Source organism: Strigops habroptila, chromosome 18 (genome assembly GCF_004027225.2).
Source record: "Strigops habroptila isolate Jane chromosome 18, bStrHab1.2.pri, whole genome shotgun sequence".
NCBI classification, from domain to species: domain Eukaryota; kingdom Metazoa; phylum Chordata; class Aves; order Psittaciformes; family Psittacidae; genus Strigops; species Strigops habroptila.
Window position 1 is genome coordinate 578,274 of NC_044294.2, and position 23,163 is coordinate 601,436.

At 48.7% G+C, this 23,163-nt stretch overlaps 3 protein-coding genes across 8 annotated transcripts in view; 1 reads left to right on the forward strand and 2 right to left on the reverse strand.

Moving 5' to 3' along the window:
* CNTN2 (contactin 2) overlaps positions 1-10,559 on the forward strand; it is a 28,897-nt gene extending 18,338 nt beyond the window's left edge. Inside the window, exons 11-23 of the mRNA XM_030473290.1 lie at positions 817-967; positions 1,223-1,350; positions 1,703-1,878; positions 2,548-2,668; positions 3,005-3,163; positions 3,302-3,451; positions 4,182-4,252; positions 4,424-4,658; positions 5,069-5,184; positions 5,424-5,610; positions 5,942-6,054; positions 6,143-6,311; positions 6,905-10,559. Coding sequence (XP_030329150.1) covers positions 817-967; positions 1,223-1,350; positions 1,703-1,878; positions 2,548-2,668; positions 3,005-3,163; positions 3,302-3,451; positions 4,182-4,252; positions 4,424-4,658; positions 5,069-5,184; positions 5,424-5,610; positions 5,942-6,054; positions 6,143-6,311; positions 6,905-7,014 — 1,886 coding nt within the window. The 3' untranslated portion in view covers positions 7,015-10,559. The remainder of the gene's footprint in view (positions 1-816; positions 968-1,222; positions 1,351-1,702; positions 1,879-2,547; positions 2,669-3,004; positions 3,164-3,301; positions 3,452-4,181; positions 4,253-4,423; positions 4,659-5,068; positions 5,185-5,423; positions 5,611-5,941; positions 6,055-6,142; positions 6,312-6,904) is intronic.
* Positions 1-23,163, reverse strand: part of RBBP5 (RB binding protein 5, histone lysine methyltransferase complex subunit) — a 33,706-nt gene that overhangs the window by 5,262 nt on the left and 5,281 nt on the right. The window contains exons 13-14 of one of the 6 annotated variants that reach the window (XM_030473297.1): positions 22,978-23,055; positions 17,882-19,628 (exon numbers count right to left, since the gene is read on the reverse strand). In XM_030473297.1, the coding sequence (XP_030329157.1) occupies positions 19,603-19,628; positions 22,978-23,055 (104 nt within the window). In that variant the 3' untranslated portion in view covers positions 17,882-19,602. Of the gene's footprint in view, positions 1-17,881; positions 23,056-23,163 lie in introns of those variants that run through there. The other 5 variants (XM_030473296.1, XM_030473294.1, XM_030473293.1 and 2 more) reach the window with 5 other exon arrangements.
* TMEM81 (transmembrane protein 81) lies at positions 15,736-17,637 on the reverse strand. The gene has a single exon (XM_030473298.1). The coding sequence runs from the start codon at positions 16,711-16,713 to the stop codon at positions 15,910-15,912; it is 804 nt and encodes a 267-aa protein (XP_030329158.1). The 5' UTR covers positions 16,714-17,637; the 3' UTR covers positions 15,736-15,909.

Below are 23,163 nucleotides of genomic sequence, written 5' to 3' on the forward strand. Positions count from 1 at the left end.
TCTGGGTTTCAATGGGACACTGAAGCATTTTAGATCTTTTCCTTGCGATGTCAGAGTAAGATAAGAGCAGACAAAAACAGCTTCACTCACCACTGAAATGTAGTTGCTGGTTCAACAAGACACTTTACAACCCTTTAAAATTTAAATCTTGTGTAAATTCAGTAATGCTGAAAGAGAACAAGGACATCTGTTTAGCTACAGAAAGTGTACAGGACAGAGAGCAGCAGCACAACAGGCTCTAACCCACCACATAACCTCTCTCTTTTGGGGAGGACAGAGGCCAAAGAAAAGAGCTCAGTATCCATTCAGGCTTTGATGGATGCTGACTGGAACTGGGCTGATGCCAGCCTTGTTCCCTATCAGTCTAAAAGCTTATCTCCTTGTGGTCAGTAGATGCCAGAGAGAAATTAAAGGCCCTAAGCCTCAACTGCCCAACATTAACACACTGCAACAGATAAAATCCAATTCTATCTTTGCAGTTCCAGGAGGAGTTTTGAGCAAGCTGGATGCCTTGGTCAGGGTATTGAAGAGAATATCCTCTACATTTTCAAAAGCAGCTGTTCTTGTGTCTCTCAAAGACCTTGCACTTGTTAGGGTCATACCCCATTGCTATGTACAACACATAACATCTGCCCTTCTGGTTAGAAACCAGCCGGCAGCAGAGGAATCCCTCCTTCATCCTGCTCACCAGATATTGCCATGCTTCTGTTACCAAACCATCTAACAACAAATGGATGCCTACTTACCTGGCACTTAAAATGCTCCTATAGCAGCGTTTTCTAATCATTCCTCAATCCTCTTTTTTCCCCTCTGTAGCCTTAGCACCAGATTTTAGACTAAACCCAGTGAAGCGACTGATCCCTGCAGCCCGAAGCGGGAAGGTCATCATCCCATGCCAACCAAGAGCAGCACCAAAAGCCACCATTGTCTGGACCAAAGGCACTGAACTTCTGATCAACAGTAGCAGGTAGCAGCACAGAGCCAGCTTCTACCTAGAAACCACAGCTAAAATCATGGGGTTTTCTTGCCAGAAGACTGGACTTGATGACCAAAGTGTGCTGCTACATCTATAGCTTCTTCTTTAGAGAACTCCTACAGAGTACTTTGCGGCCCTGTCTTTATCACCAATTCCTCTCAAATCAGCAAGTGCTGGAAACTGTCAGATATACAAACCGAACAGCTATTTTAACCTTCCTCTTGTGTGGTTCTTCTTCCCTTCCAGGGTGACTATTACCACAGATGGCACCTTGATCCTCCAGAACATCAGCAAATCTGATGAGGGGAAATACACCTGCTTTGCTGAGAATTTCATGGGCAAAGCCAACAGTACTGGGATCCTCTCTGTTCGAGGTAGAGATGTTTGCCTTGATTTGGGGTCAATTGAGCAAGAGATGTCTAAGAATGCCATGATGTGATATTGCCTTATACTCCCCAAAATCAATGCAATACTCAGGGAACCAAAGATATTTCAGCCTGTGGAGCAGCAAACCTTCTGCCTGACCCACCAAATCATCCCTACCAACAACCAGTCCTTGTGAAAAGCATTTCCATTTTCTAACCACCTTCCTCCTATAAAGCCACAGCCATTAGAGAGGGATGACAAGCTGCAAAGCGTTAGTTGGTCTGGATGCTCAGCAGCATTCATATGTAGCTGGTACATGGACATTTGGAGCTAACAGCCCTCCCTGCTGTTTCCCTGCAGATGCCACCAAAATCACATTGGCACCATCTAGTGCTGACATCAATGTAGGTGAAAACCTTACTCTGCAATGTCACGCATCTCATGATCCAACTATGGACCTGACCTTCACCTGGTCACTTGATGATTTCCCCATTGACTTTGACAAGTCTGAGGGGCACTACCGGCGAGCCAGTGTGGTGAGTAGAAAGGGCAAGCAGGGGCGAGAAGAGAGAACAGGAGGTTCAGAGGTTGAGATGAGGGCAGGGAGGGATCACTCACCAGGTACCATCCCAGCCAAACCAGACCCAACTTGGGGAAACTGAGTCATTACCAATCAAATCAGAGCAGGATAGTGAGAAATAAAGCCAAACCCACCTTCCCCTCACCTCTTCCTTCTTCCCTGGCTCAACTTCACTCCCAAATTCTCCACCTCCTCCCCACCAGTGGCACAAGGGGATGGGGAATGCGGTTGTGGTCAGTTCATCACGTCTCTGCCATGCCTTCCTCCTCACATTCCTGCCCTCCTCCAGTGTGGGGACCCTCCATGGGAGGCAGTCTTCCATGAACTTAGAATCACAGAATGGTTTGGGTTGGAAGGGACCTTCAAAGCTCATCTAGTCCAACCCCCTGCAATGAGCAGGGACACCTTCCACTAGATCAGGTTGTTCAGCAGCACATCCAGCCTGGCCTTGAATGTCTCCAGGGACAGGGAATGTCTCCAATGCGATAATCCATGGGCTTCACAAACTCTTGGAGCCCCTCCACTACCAAAACCTTGCCACATAAAGCCAACACAGTATTGAATGCTGGGTGTGATCAGGCGTGTTCAAGTGCTCTCTCCACTGTCTTTTCTCCTCCCCATGCAGAAGGAAGCTATTGGGGACCTCAGCATCTTCAACACGCAGCTGAAGCACTCGGGGCGGTACACATGTACAGCCCAGACTGTTGTGGACAGTGCTTCGGAGTCAGCCATGCTGACTGTCAGAGGTAATTTCTCTGTTGTAAAGTCCCCTGCTCTTTGCAAGCCTGAAGTAACAGCATGGTCCTTGTAAGGGATCCGTTTGGTCCTCCCATGAGACCACCTCACCATAGAATCATAGAATGGTTTGGGTTGGAAAGGACCTTAAGATCATCTAGTTCCAATCCCCTGCCATGGGCATCTAAAATTCGAGCTGGATGTGACAGACTTAAGAGCTTTTCTGGAGGCCAAACTTGGAGGCTTCCAGAAAAGAAAGGCCTGATGCAGGACTTGCTCAATGTAAAGAGCAATAAGCCTCCAAATCTTTCATCTCAGTAACGTGTCTGTGTCTCCCATCATCCCAGGACCTCCAGGCCCCCCTGGGGGGGTGGTGGTGAGAGACATCAGTGACACCAGTGTCCAGCTGAGCTGGAGCCGGGGCTTTGACAACCACAGCCCCATCGCCAGGTACATCGTGGAGGCACGGACCCTCCTCTCCAGCAAATGGAAGCAAATGCGGACCAGTAAGTGTCTTGAGGGCAGTGGTGGTGGCACGGCCCATGTGGCGGGACACCAGCTTGCTGCCCAGTTCTGGCTCTGTGCTCCTACACTGGCTGCCACTCGCTCTATTTGTTCTCCTCTCGTGTTACTGGATTATATAGACCCTGCAAATATTGAAGGCAATGCAGAGACAGCCCAGGTGGTGAACCTCATTCCTTGGATGGATTATGAGTTCCGGGTCTTAGCAAGTAACATCCTTGGAGTTGGGGAGCCGAGTTTACCCTCCAGCAAAATCCGTACCAAAGAAGCAGGTATGTGCAGAGATGCTCAGAGGTGGAAAGGGGAATCCAAGGTTCCTGTCCCTATGTGCTGGAGGGGAAATGCTGGCTTGCAGTGTGCCTTGGTCCCAAATAACTAATCATCTCCTTGAGTGCTCCTAGAGGTGATGCTATCTCTAAAGTTTCTGCCTTTTTGCCCATTTATATGCCAAAGACAAAGCAGTACTAGAGCTGGCAGCTCACTTCACCAGCGTTAGATACAGGATATTAAACCATTATCAATCCTAGCTCCAAATCCTGCACCTTCTGGGCAGAAACGCTTAGAAAGAGCCCTGGTAGATCACAGAGCACAGCTCTGCAAAGACCAGGTGAATTTCCCAGCAAATGGCTGTGAATGTTCATTCTATCTTCTGCTGCTTGCACGGGCAAGCAGAAGGGACGTAAGAACAGCAGGAGAACTATTCTTAACATACCAAATGCATATTAAGTCCTTTCTGATAAAAGCTCCCCTCCACATCCCTTCTTTTGAGCTTGATTCTTGTCCCCTCTGAGACGTGCTGCCTCCAAATAAGCTCATCAGGCAGTAGGCAGATTCTAGACTATAATATCTGACATACTCATGGCTGGAAACACAGCCTAGCTCTTTGATATGAGCTCTCAAAGCCTGGCTTACCCCAGACTGTGCAGTGTCTGTGCTCATCTTCATCACTGCCCTTCCCTTAACCCAACCTGTGCTGTCTGCTTTTGTTTGGGGACCTGACAGCACCTACTGTGGCACCATCTGGGCTCAGCGGAGGTGGAGGGGCTCCCAACGAGCTGATCATCAACTGGACGGTAAGTGGAGGCTGGGAGAGGGCCAAGGGGAGGAGCACGTGCCATTCCCTCTGAGCAACCAGTGCTGTGATGATGCCTGTGAGACACGGTTCAGCCAAACGCTGCGCTTAGTCCAACGTGTTGCTCCTTTGAACGGACCGAGGCTCCTCTCTCTTCCCATTCCCCTCCCAGCCGACGCTGCGGGACTACCAGAACGGAGACGGCTTTGGCTACATCTTGTCCTTCCGCAAGAAGGGCACGGAGGGGTGGCTGACAGCCAGGGTGCCACACGCCGAGTCGCTGCACTACGTGTACCGCAACGAGAGCATCGGCCCCTACACCCCCTTCGAAGTGAAGATCAAAGCGTACAACAGGAGGGGAGAGGGACCAGAGAGCCTCACCGCCATCGTGTACTCTGCAGAGGAAGGTAAAGAGGGGCTGCAGAGGCTCTGAATTCACCGTGAACCAAGCAATGTGTCCTTAACCAGCTCCCTGCAGAGCTGAGTCTGTCTGGGAGCTCAGCAGTAGGAGAGGTTTCTTTTACTCACAGAACAGCGGGCAGAGGTTCCATTATAACACTGATCTACTTCAAATACACAGGGAGATGTCTCCCCATAACCCAGAGCTTTAGAGCAGACACAGATCCTCACAGCACACATCTGTGGCCCTGCTTGTCCTACTAAGTCCCTAAATCCCTTCCTCTCTGTTACTCCATGCACATAACACCAGCTGGCTGCCTGCACGGTAACGGTGCTGCAGGAGAGCCCTTGGTGTCAGTATGGCCATTGCGCTGCCTGGGGACAGGAAGAGGATTTTATTCCCTTTTGTCTTTTTCAGAACCAAAAGCGGCTCCATACAGAGTTATAGCCAAGGCTGTTCTGTCCTCAGAAATGGATGTATCCTGGGAGCCCGTTGAGCAGGGAGACATGACCGGAGTGCTTTTGGGTTATGAGGTATGAGCCTGCATGTGAATGAGAGATACTGAAACTGAGCCTGGAAAGCTCAGCAGAGAAAATTCCCCAGGCTCAGTGAGATGGCATTTTGTTTCCAAGGATGGAGGATAATTAATGGACAGCATGAACTTTAAGCTCCTTTCCAACACAAACCATTCCATGAGTCTATGGATGGACTGAGCCTGGTATTTGCAGATGCTTCCATCCTCACTAAACTCATCCCATCCTTTTCTATTCAGATCCGGTACTGGAAGGACGGTGACAAAGAGGAGGCAGCTGACAGGGTGAGGACCGCAGGGCTGGTCACATCGGCCCATGTAACCGGCCTGAACCCCAACACCAAGTACCACGTGTCGGTCAGAGCTTACAACCGGGCTGGCACCGGCCCCCCCAGCCCCTCCACCAACGTCACGACCACGAAGCCACGTGAGTGAGCCCTGGTTTGAACATTGCCCTCCCTGGGGCTGCTGCTTCCTCCAGAGGATCCCCAGTGATCCCCGGACTCATCAGAGCTTTATCTTGGTGCTCTAACACCATTTTAAGTAGTCCATAAAACTACTTGAATTGCCTCAGGTTAGTCTTGTGGTCTGTGTATCCCTTATCAGAGAAGATCTGAGCTCAGAGTAACCTCTGCTGGGTTTAAACCAACCGTGGTGGTGCCATAAGCACCATCAAGCAGTTGTAAAGTCTCAGGAGACAGTTGTAACTCGCACAACCTTCTCATCAGTCCCTGGCTTATTTGTTCTGTATCTCTTAGCACCAAAGAGGCCGCCTGGCAACATCTCCTGGACTTTTTCTGGGTCTACAGTCAGCATCAAGTGGGACCCAGTGGTGGCAAAGGCAGACGAGTCTGCAGTTACGGGCTACAAGGTACAGGCAGGCTGTGGCTGGCCTTCTCCTAGAGGTGACCCTACGGAAATCACCGTGAACACAAACTCAGACTTGCCTTTTCCAACAGATGCTTTACAGGCAGGATTCCCACTCTGCTCCCACACTGTACCTGGCCAACAAGAACCAGCTCGACATCCCTGTCCCTGAAGACTTCACTCACGCCTTTGTCCAGATCAGGGTGACGGGCCCCGGGGGAGATGGAATCCCAGCAGAGGTTCACATCCTCCGGAACAGTGGTATGGGCACTCCTCTGGGTATACACACTCCTCACAAACACTCATCTCCAGGGTGCTGCACACACCGCTGGAAAACAAGGTGTCAACCTGCAGGACCACTTCCCTGCCATTCACTACAACTGCTCTTTGATAGGTAATGACCTGCCATAGCACAGCAGAACAGTAAATGCTTTTCTGCTTTAAAATCCCACTCTCCCTTCCAGGAACACAGGGGAACATCCTGCCCCAGTGGCTTACACTCTGGAATTGGTCTTTGGCTCCCTTGTGCTGTTGAGAACATGAACTTCTCATGTTCTCCTCTCCAGCCCTCCAACAGCCAACCCATCCCTAGCCTCTGACCAACCTTTCAGTCCAAGTCTGAACCCAGCTTTGGTTTTTGCAGCTAAAGGCCCACACAAGCCCAAGTTACATTCACAAAGAGTCCCTCCCAACCCAAACCATCCCGGGATTCTAAACATTCCTGGGAGGCTCCTCAGTGACAATCACAACACGAGCACTCACCAGTTTACCAACCTTCCCAACTCTTTCCTCAAGGCACCTGGTTGTTTCTGTGCAACACGACAGTTGCTCCTTCCCTGTTCCCTTTCTTCCAGGGACAAGTATGATGGTGGAAGACTCTGTGACGAGGCCGGTGCCACACGCTGCCGTTATCACAACTAACTCTCTAGTAATGGTGGCCCTGATCAGGTACCTGGAGCTCTGACGATGGCCACTGCAGCAGAGGACTCCGGACACGCTCCCTCCCAAGCTGGTGGGGAACTCCCCAAGACTTGGCTGCTGCAACACCAAGTTTGAACCACAGCAGCACTACAGCGAAAGGATTGACAACGTTCTTTTAAGGCAGGAAGAAAGAAACAGCCTTTTTTTTGGTGGTGTTTCGGAAGAACATGAGCTTTCCTACAAGAAATGGGTCTTTTACCGATTAAAGCTTTTATATAGAAACAAGTCAAGTGAAGAATTCGACATGAATTCTCACAGCAACTGCCCCCACACCGTACCCAGTAGGTTTTTTCTGCCTTATGAAGCCATGTACTAAAATAACCAGACTGCTACATTTACTTTTTGGTTTTAAAACATGTACAGTGAATTTCTGTGGGGGGAAAGGGAGGATGGGGACTGAGGATTTCACAGTGAGCAGCATGTTCCACCCCGAGCCCACTCACAGCCATCTCTAACGAATCATGGGACAGGATTCTGTATTCCCCACCCATAATAAGCAGCAACCAGCCCAAGGAGATAAAGCCACGAGAGGGATTGATCTCTGCCCCATCCTGAAGATTGGTGAACGCAGAGTTTAGATGGTGAAAAGCTTTTTTGACAACCCTGGTGTTAACTCGCAAGCCCAGCCTCTTGTTTGTATGAACTGTTATGCTGTGAGGTGCAACGTTCAATGTTATCCATGGCCCATGTGCTCTTGGGGTGGTTTTGTTATACTGTTTGCTTCTTTCCTTAGTTTTTGGGAGGGAGGAGAAGGGGTAAGTAAGTGAGAAGGAGACACTTCTTTAGCATCTGCTAATTCAGAGAGGCAGTTCTGCCTCCTGATGGAGGTGTCAACATCTCCCGTTTCAATAGAGAGAGGGTCTTAAAGGAGGAAGAAAAAGGAGCATCAGACAATTTAAACAAGATCTGGAGACTCGGGAGCCAGCCCTGGGGCAACAAAGGGCAATGAGGGCTCAGCCAGCTTCATCTCCCTCCAGCCACAATGCCAGTCTCCACTTGGGACTGCAAGCTCGAGATCCAGCCAAGAATTCCAGCTGGTTTTCAGCTCCAAGGCTGGTACAGCTCATGTAAATGGGAGGGCTGATACCCCAAAGTAGTACAGGGGGAGGTGCCCCGTTAACTAAAATGGTTGGGAATAGATGTTGAGTATTAAAGTCTGTCTCCTGGTAAAGCACCTGAGCAAAGTCAATGAGAAGTTGATTTATGTTGCTCCCTGGTTAGATCCCAAGGGTGTTTTCAGGGACCTTCACCTGCCTCCTTCCTCCTTCCCAGCGGATAACACTGATGGCCTGAGCGAGCTCAGCTCCAGCCCGACCTGACACAGGCAGGACTGTGCATGGCAAAGCACTGACACATGGGTTGTAGGTACCAGTTCCTGCCCTTGATAAATTGATTCCCATAATCAATTTATGAGGATGGAGAGACAATGGCACATGGTGCCCAGAGAAGCTGTGGCTGCCCCATCCCTGGCAGTGTTCAAGGCCAGGTTGGACACAGGGGCTTGGAGCAACCTGCTCTAGTGGAAGGTGTCCCTGCCTGTGGCAGGGGGTTGGAGCTGGAGGAGCTTTAAGCTCCCTTCAACCCAAACCATTCCATGATTCCATGATTTTAAAAGTACCGTGCCCTAGGCTTTAGGGAGCATTTGAGAGATAACACACATAAATCCCCGGCCTCCCAGTGTTATGCCTATGGTACAGATCCACAGGATCCCATCACGATGTTTTTAGCGTCTGGCCTACCAGAAGGTAAATGCAGGGGTAGGTTCACACCATGGGATGCAGACAGGACGGCTCCCGTGTGTTTAGCAAACGAGAAGTGTTTTAAGAAACAGGCAAAGAAAAATAAACTAAATGAAAGAGACTAAACATGCCTCACCAGGGGACCTCACTGCTCCCTTGTATCCATTGGGATACACTGGGAAAAAGCAGCCAAGAGCTCCTGCTGATGCATGGCTGAGGCAGGCAGTGAAGGCAGGGGACCATCACCCCAGTGTCTGGCCTGAGCCTCCTCCAGGTCCCTCCACAGCTCTCCATGAACTCCCCCTCCCTCAGGCAGAACCACTTCTTTCAGCAGGACAACAGCTAAATCTCAGTTCTATTTTTGTATTATTTATGTTCCTGAAGATTTTCAGATGTTTTTACTGACGTTTGGAAGCTTCATTTGGCAAATATTCCCTGTGCTTCATTCAGCATTTCTGTTATCGCCTCCACCTCGCTGGGCCTCCGCCTTTCTCCCCCAAAACATGGGATGAAAGGAAAACTCAGTGTTAGCTCAAAAGCAAAGGAAATTAGGGCTTGGGCAAGAGTTACCTGATCAATATGCAGCACTAGCAGTGGCCATAATGACAATATTCAGGAGGCATAAACCACGTGGACCCGTGGAGCTCCAGAGTGTGGCTGGATGATGCCACTGCAGCCCTGCAGCAGCACAGGCACAGTCCAGGAGAGGAACAAACAAAAGCAGCAGGGTTAAACAACCAAAGAGCCTCCACCAAACCGAGCTGCAGATGCTGGAGGCACCCCAGGTCTGCCCCTGCCTGTGCTCTGCAGGGGGGACCACAACAGAAGCCCTCATGCTGAAGAAGTCTGATACAGGACTTGCTGCTCTCCCAAGGGGCTGCCATGCCCACGGACACAGCTAATGCCCTTCAAGAGGTCCCTATATATAAAACCCCTACATATAAAGCCTAGCCAGAGGCACCAACAGGACAAAAAGATGTGGAAGAAGCCTACTGTAAAGCCAGCTCGAGCTTCCTAAAGGGCAGCAGAGGGGTTAAAAGGTGTTCAGGGCCAGGGGAGAGAAACAGATTTCAACATGTTCACAGAGTTTCCTGGCTTGGCACTACTGCATGAAGCTGCAAATCAGTTTCCTGTCTCATTAAGAATCCCCTGCATTTAATTGCTCTGAGTGTCTGCTGTAGAGATTGACTTAGAGGGATGAGCTGAGTGGTGGCGGTTTGTTCTCAGCACCTCGGTTCAGAGGGTCTGTCCTACTTGTCAGTAGTAAAAGCCAGCTTGGCAAGGGTGCTGTAAGGAGTGTGTCACAAAGCTGGAGTGCTTGGAGCCTCCCACATGGGAGAAGCTTCACACTTCTGATTTAGCCATAAAATAATCTTCTACCTGATACTACTGAACTCGCAAACTGAAGATGGTGCTTCTGGTTTTAGGTTGCCTGGGCTAAATTCAGGTCTCAGCTACACAAGTCTGAATCAGGCCAGATGAACTGTTGTGCCCTGAGTAGGAGACACTCATACATTCGCCCAAGGAAGCAGTTGGATAATGCAGCAATCACATTCAGCCAATGCCTGAGGGGTCTAAATCCCATCTGCTCTAAACCTGCCCCACGGACACCCTCTGCTGTGACTGTTTTACTCCAGCTTCATCCACTACGCACAAACGGGGCAGTAACTTTGTTGTACACTATTTTTGTAAGAAAACCAAATGTAAGCAGCCTGTACTTACTGTAATGATGGGTATTTATTGGCTCCAGTAGCACGCAGCTTGTGAATAAAGGTATCCAGAGACTTTAGACAGCTACTAGAGCCTGGAGTACTTCTGTCCAGTTTTAAATGCAACTAGTACTGCATGTACTAATACAACTGAGGAGCCCAGTGACACCCCATTGCACAGAGCTGGACTGCTCAAAGTCAAGTCAATGAACACATGGTAAACTCAAATTCTGCCCCATGACAATGATAACTATCCAAAAGAGAGAGAGACTGTCCATGGAGTAAGGAATCACAAGCATTGCGTTAGAGATGTTCATGGAATGTGCTTCCTCTGGTATTCCAATGGCTGCAAAGCAATGCTAGAAAACTGAAAGTCAAAGATTTCATGCCCCTGATTAGCAAAAGGCATAACTGATCATTAGAACAGCTTGCCAAAACGCTTCCTCATCAATCACAGCCTTTAAACCAAGCCTGGAAGTCTTCCAGGAAAGATATCCACTAGATCAGCCACAAGCAAGCAGGTTTGCAAAGGTTCACTTCCATTAGAGAAGAGAATTCCCTTCACAGCAGCAACTGCTGCATGAAATCACCTCATCTACGTGATGTCAGATTCATTCATCATGGTCATTCTGTCTGGCCTTAAGTATCTACTGGCTTCCTTCTGCCTTTGGGCAGAATGTCAGGAGATCAGCTAGAGCAGCTCTAAGTGCAACAAGCCTGAGGGTCGCCACTGGAGAGTGGAGAGATGAGAAACTGGGCTCAGCAATACTGGGGTCATGGGGAACCTCACCCTCAGCACCCCCATCCTGGATGCATTCACTTTCCTGCAGCCCCTAGAAGAAACACTGAGCTTGACCATAGGGTGCACAGGAGAGCTTAGGCACTGAAGGTGTGCTCCCAAGACCCCCTCTCAGGCCCTAAGGATGGAGGGATGGATGGAGAGATAGAGGGAGGGATGGAGCCGCTGCTCCTCTTCCCAGAAGCTACAGCCGCCCACAGCTGGAGATGTCAAGTGTATCTGGTTGCCATATAACACTGCCCAGCTCAAAGCACACCCCACAGAGCGCTCAAAGAGACCAGGCTCAGCTGTGCTCAGAGCCCAGGCAGGCTCCTGCCCCTATGCCCTGTGCTCTGCAGGCAATGCTGCTCATCACCGGGGCTGGAATCAGCCCCGGGCTTTATGCTGCGAAGGGGCTTGGAAAGGTGAGGGAGGCAGCAGGGAGCAGCCAAGGCTGAGATGAATCCCTTCCCACTCCAACCCTCTCAAGGCCAGGCCTGCCTTCTCAAGAGCCATCATTAAATGCCACTGCACATCATATAGATCAAGGAGACAAATGGAAGCAGGCGGGTCCTGCTGGAAACCCTGCTGGAGGGGAAGGATGCTGTGAGCATCACTTGTGCCCATCGGTCCCACAGAGCCAGCACTGGTGCTCACTAAATTAAACTAAACCACTCCTGCTTAGGCTTCGTGCTGCAGTAGTGAATTTGCTTTTCTATCCTCAGCCCAAGATGATGTATGGACCCACAGTGCACAGATGCTTAAGCAAAACAGTCTGCTTTGGCCATGAGTTCCACAGGTCTGAGCTGGCATCATCGGAGACAGGCAACAAAGAACACACTTATGCAGGATTCTGCAGCAGGAATGATTGCCAAAAAGCCGAAAAATATGCCAGGAAGAACATGGCAAAACAATCCAGGACTCGGTGTATCTGTGCTGGGAGAAAGCCACCAAAGGGGAGTGAACTCTGCATTGCCATTGTTTCCAAAAGGATCATTGTGTGCACTTGGAAAACGTCCACTGGCAAAGTATTTCGCAGCAGAGAGCAGGAGGGATGGGCACTGCCCTTGGGAAGGGAGGTGAATTACGCAGCCAGAAGTTACACATTCACACGCATTAGTAGCCATAAGGAAAGTATTTCACTCTACCTCTGAAAACCTCTATGGGAAGTAGAAATGTCTGTCCTGCAACCAGGCTCCTGCTGCCTCCACAGAAACAGAGCGGGGCTGGGGCAGCCTGGAGAAGAGAAGGCTCCTAAGGGGAGACCTTAGAGCAGCTCCAGTGCCTAAAGGGGCTCCAGGAAACCTGGAGAGGGGCTTTGGACAAGGGCCTGTAGGGACAGGCCAAGGGGAATGGCTTTAACCTGCCAGAGGGGAGGTTGAGATGAGCTCTGAGGCAGAAGCTCTTCCCTGTGAGGGTGCTGAGGCGCTGGCACAGGGTGCCCAGAGAAGCTGTGGCTGCCCCATCCCTGGCAGTGTTCAAGGCCAGGTTGGACACAGGGGCTTGGAGCAACCTGCTCTAGTGGAAGGTGTCCCTGCCCGGGGCAGGGGGTTGGGGCTGGATGAGCTTTGAGGCCCCTTCCAACACAAACCATTCCATGATTCCATGATTTTATAAAGTGCTCTGAAATAGCTGCCTAGGAAAGATGTTTCACAAAACTAAAGGTCATTGAAGAAATTACCACATTTCTAGTTATTCCCTTTATCCTCTGTGAGGCTGAGGGAAGGCCTGCAGTAAATGAGATACTGAATAAGTAGCCGAAGGAAATGCACACATGAAAAGCAGCAGTGAGTGGGAAAAGGGCAACAAGAGCCCCACTGCACTGGTCAACACTGCTGAGCGGCTGCAGGACCAGGTAAAGGAATAAGCACAGGTCAATGTGCAGGGGATGGAAGAGTCAGACAGCCCCATCTTGGTTCCATAGAAGCTTACAAGGGTTTGTTTTCCTCTTTGCTGCCACTCAAGTTCCGGCAGTTAAGGCAATCCAGTTATTCCATTTAGATAAGCTTCAGTCGCTAACAGCAATTGAAAAGCTGCCTGTGCCTCCCCATTCTGTTACTCCCTCCTCCTTTCCAAGTGCTAATGCCATTAGCAAATTGACTTCCTCCCTCACACAATCTGTCTGCCTTTCGTTTGTACAATGCTAATTGCTTCCTAATACTGATAGAGCAGAAGTTTGTCCCAAAACCAGGCGCCAGCTGGGACCAGGTAGGAGCAGGGTTGGTGTGTGTGGATGCTGCAGCCTCGCCTCGGGTCAGGCAGATTAACTGGGCTGGGAAGCAGTTTAGGCACCATATTACCAGTGCAGAGCTCCTGTAATTGAGCCGGTTATGTTGGGAAGAACAGGGACAGGGGGTAAGAAAACATGGATATTACAGGAAGAGACAGAACAAAATGCATGGATGGGGAGAGAACACGGTTTCGAAGGGTCCTTGCTCCAGCTTTCACTGACCTCCCTGTACATCCCGCCTCCCCTCTTCCCTTTTTGTGACCTTCCTTTCCCCCAGCTCATTCTGCTCTCTCTTCTTTCTTCTCCACCCCCAGCTAACACAGACATCAGCCAAGCCTCAAGAAGCACATAAGGAAAGTGTCATTTCAAACAGCCATATGATGCCAATCAGAAGCCCACATCCATCCTTTCTGACAGCTGAAGCTGCCTTGGCCATCACAAACCTCCCTCTCAAAATAAGCATTAAAAATATGTATATTATCCATCTTAACATAAGCATTAAAATATATATTAATCTTTCCTGCTGTGGGCATCTGGGTCCCCTCAGAAGAACAAAGGGAGGACACAATAAGATGAAGGACCCTGTTGGCTCCCACTCCGACCTCCTCAGCTAAGCAGGGAGAAAATGGATTGTCTTGGACCTTTCATATCATCTTTCTGTGTGCCTGAAACACAGCTGCCCACAGGATGCAATGTCATTTCCATGACAAAGAGCAGAGAGGCTCTTCCAGATGGGCCAGCTTCTCTCTGTTGGTTTTAGCCATTAGCTCCCAATCCAAGCATGTCTGCTCCTGCTATGCGGGGAGTTCTTCAGCACAGCCTGCCCCAAAGCAGAGCAGGTCTCATCCCACCCAGCAAAACAGACAAGAGCAGGCAGCAGCACGCAGCTTCCTCTGCCCTGCGATGGGCACCACATTCACTGAGTTCTATCATCCGTTTCCTCACGTTCAGTGGGCAAAAAGAGCTCTGTAAATCCCGTGTGTGGGATGTCCCTTCCCAAAAGGGTGGCCCCAGGCACCAGGAAGGGACAGTGCATCCTCCCAAAAGCATCTCCTGCCACTGCAGAATCAGAGATTCCAAACTTCTGCTGGTTCTTGTGCCCATTAAACTCTCGCCACGGAAAGAGGGAACTCAGTAGTAAGTACAAACTAGGAATTCAAGCCTGATGACAGGCTGCTCCTCCATTTGGATACAGCTAGACAAGGTCCACAGCCCGCTGGCCTGATACACTCCCTACCTCCCTCACCGCACATGTACATGTACCTCCCTCGCTTCCTATTTCAGCCTGGTTTTCTGTATAGGATTCTTTGCAAATCAGGTATTTACCTCCACATCCAACTCTTTCCATATTAAAGCATTTTGTTTTGTTGTTCTGGCAAAAAGAAAACGGAATAGTATGCTTCAATCTTGAATATTTTGTGCTGTGCATTCCTGTTCTTTAGTTCACAGGGGAAGAAGAAAGGAAATAGACCTAGTAAATATAGTTGTTTGCTGTCAAATAAGAGACAAAGTAGAAAGAGAAGGCACTTAATAGGTCCCTCTGTGAATTCTGCTACGAAGAGGGGAACAATACTGCCTATGGAGATGCTGCATGGTTTATACTTATTAATCACCAGGCAAAATGAAAGCTCCACAGCCCACTGAACTCCTCCCTTCCTCCCCCTTAGGAACAGGCTCAGCTCTGAGTCATGATTAAAACCACCCCGTTATGTTCCTAAGCAGCAGATTTGATTGTGCTCCCCAGTGCTCCCTGCCTCGCTCTTCTGCGCTACAAAGGACCAGGGCAAGCTCCAAGCTACTGCTTGAAGGTACTTCATTGTTTTCCGGGCTCTAGTGGAAGGAGATAAATCTCTCTTAAGGCATCGGGCACCCACTGCTTGTCCCCACACTGCCCCACAGCCACTGAGACCTTGGAGCTGGTGGAAAGGACACCAGAGAGCCAGGAAACCTGGTTTGGAATGCTGCCTCGAAAGCATCCTTACTTCTTTGTCCCTCTTGTTGGAGAAACACCATCTACCACAGAGCAATCTGTGTCAGCTCCTGGCACCACGGAGCTCTCAGCAAGGCAGAAGAAATTTGAGGAAGGAAGACAGGAATAAGGATCACAAGTTATTAGCTAGATAAAACCCCCTAGACACATAGAAGTAAAATAAAGACACACAGAAGTAAAATAAAGGCCTGTTAGAGGAACACAGCAAGGCAGTTCTGTGGCTCAGTGTCCTCTGCCTCCTGTCTGGACCATTCCAGCCCATCCCTTCACTCCATTAAGACTCAAGCTCTGGTTCTATGGCCATGTACTAAATCACCTGGTAAATTACTCTGAAACTTCAGAAAATATTTGGGAATAAACTGTGTGAGCCAGAAAAATGACAACCACCACCACGAAATACTGCATCAAGAAAGAGACAGACAAGAAATGACATTAAATCTCAGCTCGTTGCTTTGCAGCTCTCCTCCTTCTCCAAATCTCCTGCAAGTAGTGGAGCACCACGCTCAGCAAGACACCCCCTGTCACGCCACTGCCCATTCCTACCAAGCATTGATAAAACAATTCTCCTTGCCAAAAGGGCTCCTCTTCCTGCACTTCATAGACGCCAGTTTCTAGGTTCTCTTCCACCTTGCTTGCTGCTAACTTCTGTTCCCAAGTCAGGAATTTTTGGAAGTTCAGATCCACCAAGTCCTTGTGGATCACTCTGATTGCAAAGTAGACCCTCTTGACGACTTTGAACGTCTTCACCACCTGCACTTCGCATCGGTAAGTCCCTGCATCCGACTCCTTGGTAGGGGAAAACCTGACAACAGGCCTGGGGTTTCTGAAAGGTCTGAACAGCACGTCCTTTGTGGTGATGAGGCCTGGGGCAAACCTCCAGGTATAGCTGTAGGTTTGGCTCCCATTGCCTGTGATGTCCGAGGTCAGGCAGCTCAACTGGAAGGGTTGGCCCACCGGGAGGGTGAAGTGGAGCAAGCCGCAGACCCAGCTGGTGAGGCAGGCGGAGCGGCGCACGGTGCAGTTCTGCCTCCCGCCGGCCGGGGTGACCTCACACAGCTCCTCCAGCTTGAAGCCCAGCCCGCAGGTGACGCTGCACGACGTGGTGTTCACCACAACCTTGGCCACGACTGACTTCAGCTCTGCGGGGATGGTAACTCCTTCAAAGGAAGCCCCCAAAGGCAGGTGGAAAGCACAAAGGAGTAGCCCAAGGATGTGGCTGCTCCCCAGGGTCTTCATGTTGGGGTTATCAACCAGATGGGTCACCACAGAGTCATTCTTTGGAAGTCTTCAGACTCGGTATCTCTGAAATGCCACCAGCATCACCTTCAAGACCTAATCCTTCCATTAGGAAAAGTCCTCCAACAAGACAGGCTTGAAGTACAATGCTGCTAAAAGAGATGAAGCACACATCACTGTATTGGTCAGAATGCGAATCATGAATCCCAGTTGTGGGAACAGGGCAGCAGGATGTTTTAATCCACCACATTCCAGTAATTAGGATACAGTTGACAAGTTAAAGATGAAGTCCTCCCTTCTCTGCAAGACTTTTACAGGCTATTTCAGATGATCTTGAAGGTCCCTTCCAACCCAAACCGTTCTCTGAGTCTATTTCCACTGTAAAGAAGTACTGTTCCAATTTAACTTGCCCACCAAACTATAAAGCAATACAAGTAAGCACTCCTGGAACCTTTAAAACGCTGTTGGGCATGAGGAAATCCTGAATCCTTACACAGCACCTGCACAGTTCTGAATTATATACACATATCCCAAAACCTAAAGTACTCCCCAAACGACCAAGATCACAAACCCAACATTGCAACCTCTGGATATCTCATGGCACTGACAATGGAAGCCAACCTGAGCAGTGTTTTATCACCGCTGACTCCCATCGCTGTACAGGGCTCGGTGCAGCCCCATCTCCCCGTTCCCAAGGGAACAGTGCTGATGTCACAGCCCTGGGTCAGAATGTGGCCCCCAACAAAGAACTCCCCTCCCTCGGAAGCCAAAGTGAGTCCTCGGAGATGAGGGCTCAACACAAAAGGCTCCTGACATCAACGACCTGACTGAGAAGGGATTCACCAGCACCGGCCTCATGGCAGCGCTCAGAGGAGCTGCGAGGCCGAGCCCCGTGTCACGTACAGCCACCGACCCCACGGAGATCCGAGCCCAAACCCCCGTGTTCAACTGATGCATCTGTCAAACAGAAACCACTCCTCTGCTGCCACTGCAGCGAACAGGACGAGACATCCCAGTGTCATCCACGTAGTGCTCAAGTGTCCCCACAGAATCCACCAGCTGCGGTGGAGGCACAGGATGTGCTCACACCAGAGCTGTGCTCCAGGATTCCTAACCACTGCCCCCATATACACGAGCAGGGTTGCATGGAAAAGCCAAGACTTAGCCGTTGACTTTAGGAAATGAAACATACCTCTTTATTTACAAGCACAAAACCTACCATCACTGCTGTAGACTACCACCAAGCCAGTATCTGACAAATATTGTACAAAACTACAGATACTAAAAAATAAAATAGGAGATGGAAGGAAAGAAACCAAGGACATATACACTGTACAGCAAAGGTTTAACAGAGGCTGGAGTCTGTGGCAAATCATATGCTTTAGAACAATCTAGAGAACCACTGCCTGTGCATCTTTAAAGCTTGTGGGGTCAGCCACACCACACGGGGGTGGGTTTGACAGAACAGTATTCCAGGGGAGATGCAAGTCATCCTACAAGCAGAAAGAACAAAGAAAACTCCTACTGTACACATGGATTTCATTACATGAAGCAGCCACTGCACCAAAGCCAGAAATTAAACCACCAGTTTTAAAAACCCTCCTGATTTCAAATGTCTCCTCTCTTCCCATACTTGTATCTCATGCAACTGCTGCACGTTTCCGACGGCAACTGAAGAAATCTCCTCATGACTCCTCTTGTTGGGTTTTAACGTCTGCAGGAGGCTTTGACAATTCCAATACACGGTGATGAGCTCAATAATTACAGCTGGGGGAAAACTCTAAGTAATTGCATAGGAACTATACAGCAAGGGGCATGAGGAATGAAAACCTTCTAACAGACAGTTGGTCTGGTACAGAGCTGTCAGGCTGTCGGTATTGGACAAAGTGTCTCTTTCCATTCCCACAAGGAAAATAGTCCAACCATCTTTAAGGAGTAAATGGTTAAAGCATGGCTGGGAATGAGCTGTTAGCATTCATCTTCCATTCTTGATCCAGGAGTGGGGAAAAAAAGCCCTGAAAAACTACTGCTTCAGTTCAGGGTTCTGGTTTTTCTCTATCTGTCAGTTCCCACCAGCTAAAGAGGAAACCAATTGCTTCTGGTAGGGCACCGCACAGGAAAAGGACAGAATAAAACCACTTTTGCAAGGACAGAAACTGCCAATGCTGCTTTTTGTATCACAGGCTAAAAGAGAGTATCAGCTGAGTATTTTATCTAGAGTTCCTTTCTCCCATAAGCAGGGTCATCCTTCATGTCTGAACTGTTCACAATATGAAGCTTCATTCTTTGCAGACTTCAGAGGGTGTCTTGATTCTTCACCTGAGATGAAATCAAACCTGGCACATAATCAGCAGCAGCGTCAGCACAGAAGACATCAGAGCAAGCTAACCCAAAAGCTGGTACGGTGATGAAGCTGGCATGGAAGGACTCACAACTCACTGAAATGGAAATTAACAGCAAAGAAAGGGATGTTTGCAGGATACACAGTCATCAGGAACAAAAATACACACTTTGGGTATTCTTCAATCCAGGAACCCAAAAAAAAGGGGATTTAAAAGACAATGGTGATAAGCTCTGGAGGGGCAGAGTGTTGGGAACCAGCTCACTTCAGACACAGTTCCATACGTCACCACAAAGGCAGTCCAACGAGCCTCTTTGCAAATCGCATGACCTGAGAGTTAGCATCTTACACTGTTCCATGCAGAGGCAGGTAAGGAGGAATGAAGGCTGCTTCCTCTTCCGTAGTCATTTCATACAAAAGTCACTCCCTGAATCCACGAGCAATCAGTCTGCTGTGTTAGTCAGTCCACTCTGACTGAGCATTTCATCTAGTTTCCACATTATGGTGCCAATATGGGAAAGAATACAGGAAGCTAAAGGAGAGTGTCTTCATAACAATTCTGAGATTGCACCACCTGCTAAAGAGATCAAAGACAGGTCAAAAGTAAGTAACCAGCCTCCAACAGACGTTCCCAGAAACCAGAGACCACCAAATTCAGCAGCATTTCCAGATAAAGCAGAACAAGGTTTCCTAGATGAAGCCATTCTTTCCAGAATGAGATACGACCAACAAGATACTGTCTGTGACAAGGTGGCTGAGAAACTCTTGAGCTTTTACTTCACAAAGCTTCAAACCAACTTACCTGGTGTCAAATTTGACTCGACAACCCCAAAACCTGAGAGCAAAAGCCCGACTGAAAACAAGTCCCACCTAAGTTTGGCTTAACCCAAATTGTAAGATTTTATTCTAAAGCTACAAAATGGATCAAGCTTCCCAGTTTGTTTGAAGCCCAATTTTGACACAGCAGCTTGAAGAAGACATTCCGGACTGCACAGCACAGTGACAGAGATGCAGCAGTGCCAAGCTCCACGTCCCGGCCATGCAGCTTGCAGCAAGACACTGTATTAGGGGGTATCAGAGCAGAAATGCTTTTGTGTGACTTGTTTTAGCAGCTGATTAGTTACTTCAGAAAGCAACAGCCCAAGGAACTAGCAGAATTAACAGCTTAATGAATGAGAGGCAGGAAAGGCAGCCTGGCTGCAGGATCCCAGGTGGCCATTTGAATGGGGAAGTGTGTATTTACATGTGGTGGAACACCAGCAACTCCAAGAGAAAATTAGCTGCCCGAAATAGGAATTGTAAGTGCAAGGCATAAGGGGAACTAAGGAAGACAGGCATGAGCTTCATGGACTAAAAGACTACTGTGAGTTTGGAAAGATCCAAGTGACAGCTCCTTTAGAGGCCAATCCGTTCTTCTCACAACATGACTTACAGAGACACTTCCAACACTGACTACTGAGATCTACTGCATGGATCTATTAAATCCTCTTAAGTGTAGAAGGAGGCACAACAACAGATCCTAAGGAGAGACAGAAGCCCATCATTTTGATTCTTTGCCTATATCCCAATCAAGCCAAAGAACAGCACCACAGAAAACCACCTTCAAGTGCTTCCAGGCAACAAAGGCTAAAAGTCTATTTTAGAGAGCTCTACCATCTCCTCTAGATGGGTGAAGTAAGTGGGGAACGTGGGTTTAAATGCATCTGTTCATGAGAAAACTTCCATTTTACAGTGCCCAAACCCCAGAGCTCACTGGCCTGGCCTGGGTACGCACATCCCAAACTCAGCAGCAGTAAAATTCCACTCTTGGCTTTTGTAGCAAGTCAGACTCTATTATAACAACTCCCTGGTAGCACTACAGGCAAACCACACAAAAATCCTCCCACATATGGCTTTGCAAGGATATGTAAACCAAACCAAGAAAGGAGTCTGTCTGGAATACACTGCTTCATTTGAACCGTGCCAGAGGCAATGGGAGCATTATGTTCCCAGCTCTCAGAACAGACCAAGGCAACAGTGATCACAAGCTGCAAGAAGAAAGTAGAGACCTGCCTACAAACACAGCTCAAGCAAACAGGTAAAACAAGCTGATGACAAAGTTACCTTGAAAAAGCTGCACAAAAATACTTGCTATTACAACTACTTCTCTGAAACCAGACTGCTTGTACAGTACTTGCAGAGCTACTCGACCATGGAAGAGCCAAAACACTGTGGTTTTGAGGCAAATGATGACTGAAATTCCTTTTGGAAGCCACATTGTTGTTCCTAGTGCACTTTCTCATTTATATCCTTTTGCATATGGACATGTTAATTTGCAGCCTGAGGAAAGAAAGGCACCAACAGGCCTGCTCCTCAAACTAATGGTTCTGGTCATTTGGTCTTCAAACCAGGCTTGTCCACCCAGCAATGTACAACAGAGCAGTCAGGATGTGTCACAGATGCCAGCAGAGACACCTGAGGACCCCACAATCCAGGTAATCCCTTACTATCACACTTTCAGACACACTGGATGCCCCTAATGACTTGGGCCTTCGGAAGAGAATCACCCTGTCCAGTAAATCCAACACCAGAAGCTACTGAGGACATCCCAGGCTATGACCAAGGCCTAAGGATATTCGTGGATATCTGTTAAATTTCTGGATTTTGCCAGTGTGAAAGGATTAAATGGGAACCCAGAAAACACCCCACCCCACCTCCCATTTTCCCCACGTACTGATTAAGTTGCTTCCATCCCATCCCCTTTTTCTGCAAATAGCAATTGCCAGTGCTAGTACAAGCAACGGGACAGGAGCTGAGCAGGAAGGACAATGAGCAAGGTGGGTAGCATAGGACCAGCAGTGAGGGAAGGAAGAGGGGGGAATAAAATCACTTCTGTACAGTCTAAAATCAACAGCAGCAGCTGCTGAGTTCAAGGAAATGCAAAATTTAATATAGCAACACCATTGAAACTGTGTATGTATCCCTGAGTTATTAAATACAGTCCAAAAGCCATAAATAATGGAGTCCACATCACTTCAGCCAAACAAGTGCTTTCTTCACTGAGCTTAAATGAACTTTTCCCAGTTAAGAAGCTGAAGTAGCAAATGAGACTGAGGGGAAACAGTCTCAGAGAGACTAAGTCTGGGCCCCAACAAAGGTGACTGCGACAGTCCTAGTTTGGTACACAACCAACAAAATATGACCAGAGGAGAAAAGGATTAAAGTCTGCCAAAACCTACCCTCACTTACAGCAACTGCGCTGCCTGGCATTTAACTAAGGTGCTGTGTAGTTTGGAGAAGAAAATTCAGCTCCTGGATTTTCTCTCGGGGTTCATTCACCAAAGGGACCATTACCAATGCTCCACTTCCTAGTTCTGCTTACAGAACTTTGCTGTTCTTCAGCATTCTGCCTAGTACTGATGGCACAAAATGTCAACTTCAGCTTCAGAAGCCTTCACTCTTTACACTTTTCCCCCCTCAACACTGACCCACCCAAACCCTCTTACTGTTTACGGAAGAACTGATAGAAGTTATCAAAAAGATAAAAGTTATCAAAGGATGTTTTGCCTTTGAAACAGTGCTCAAACTCTGCTGCAACCCCAGGTGCCCTTGCTGTGCAGTAACACAGGCATGGACAGCAGTTTTATTACCAACATTGAAAGCACTTCCACTTCCAAGAATGTAAAATTTTGCCTCTCCTTGACAGCAGCTGAACATTCAGTGAGCAAGTGCCATTTGGGAAGATAAAACTAGGACTATATTAAGTCAGGGTCTGTACAAAGCAAGGCCACCAAGCAAGGCAACGACGCTCCCGCTGGGTTCCTTACCTGTCAAAGGCTGTCCCAGCTCCGCCTGCACTTTACCCTTCGCTGCTCCTTCCAGAGGTAAAGCACCTCTGTCCCCTTTGTAGAGTTTCGGTTTAAATGGAGAATCTTTGTCTTTACCTTTTGATCCTTTAGGCCTGCCTGCTTGCTTCTTCTTGGATTTACCATCTCCCTTCACACCCAGCAGCGGATGGACTTCTGTGGGAAGACAATGTGGCACCAAAGTGAATTAAACCTCAGCAATACAGCCTGTGCCACTAGACACAAACAACAGTAAAAACTACAGTTCCAGGACATCTTACTTCT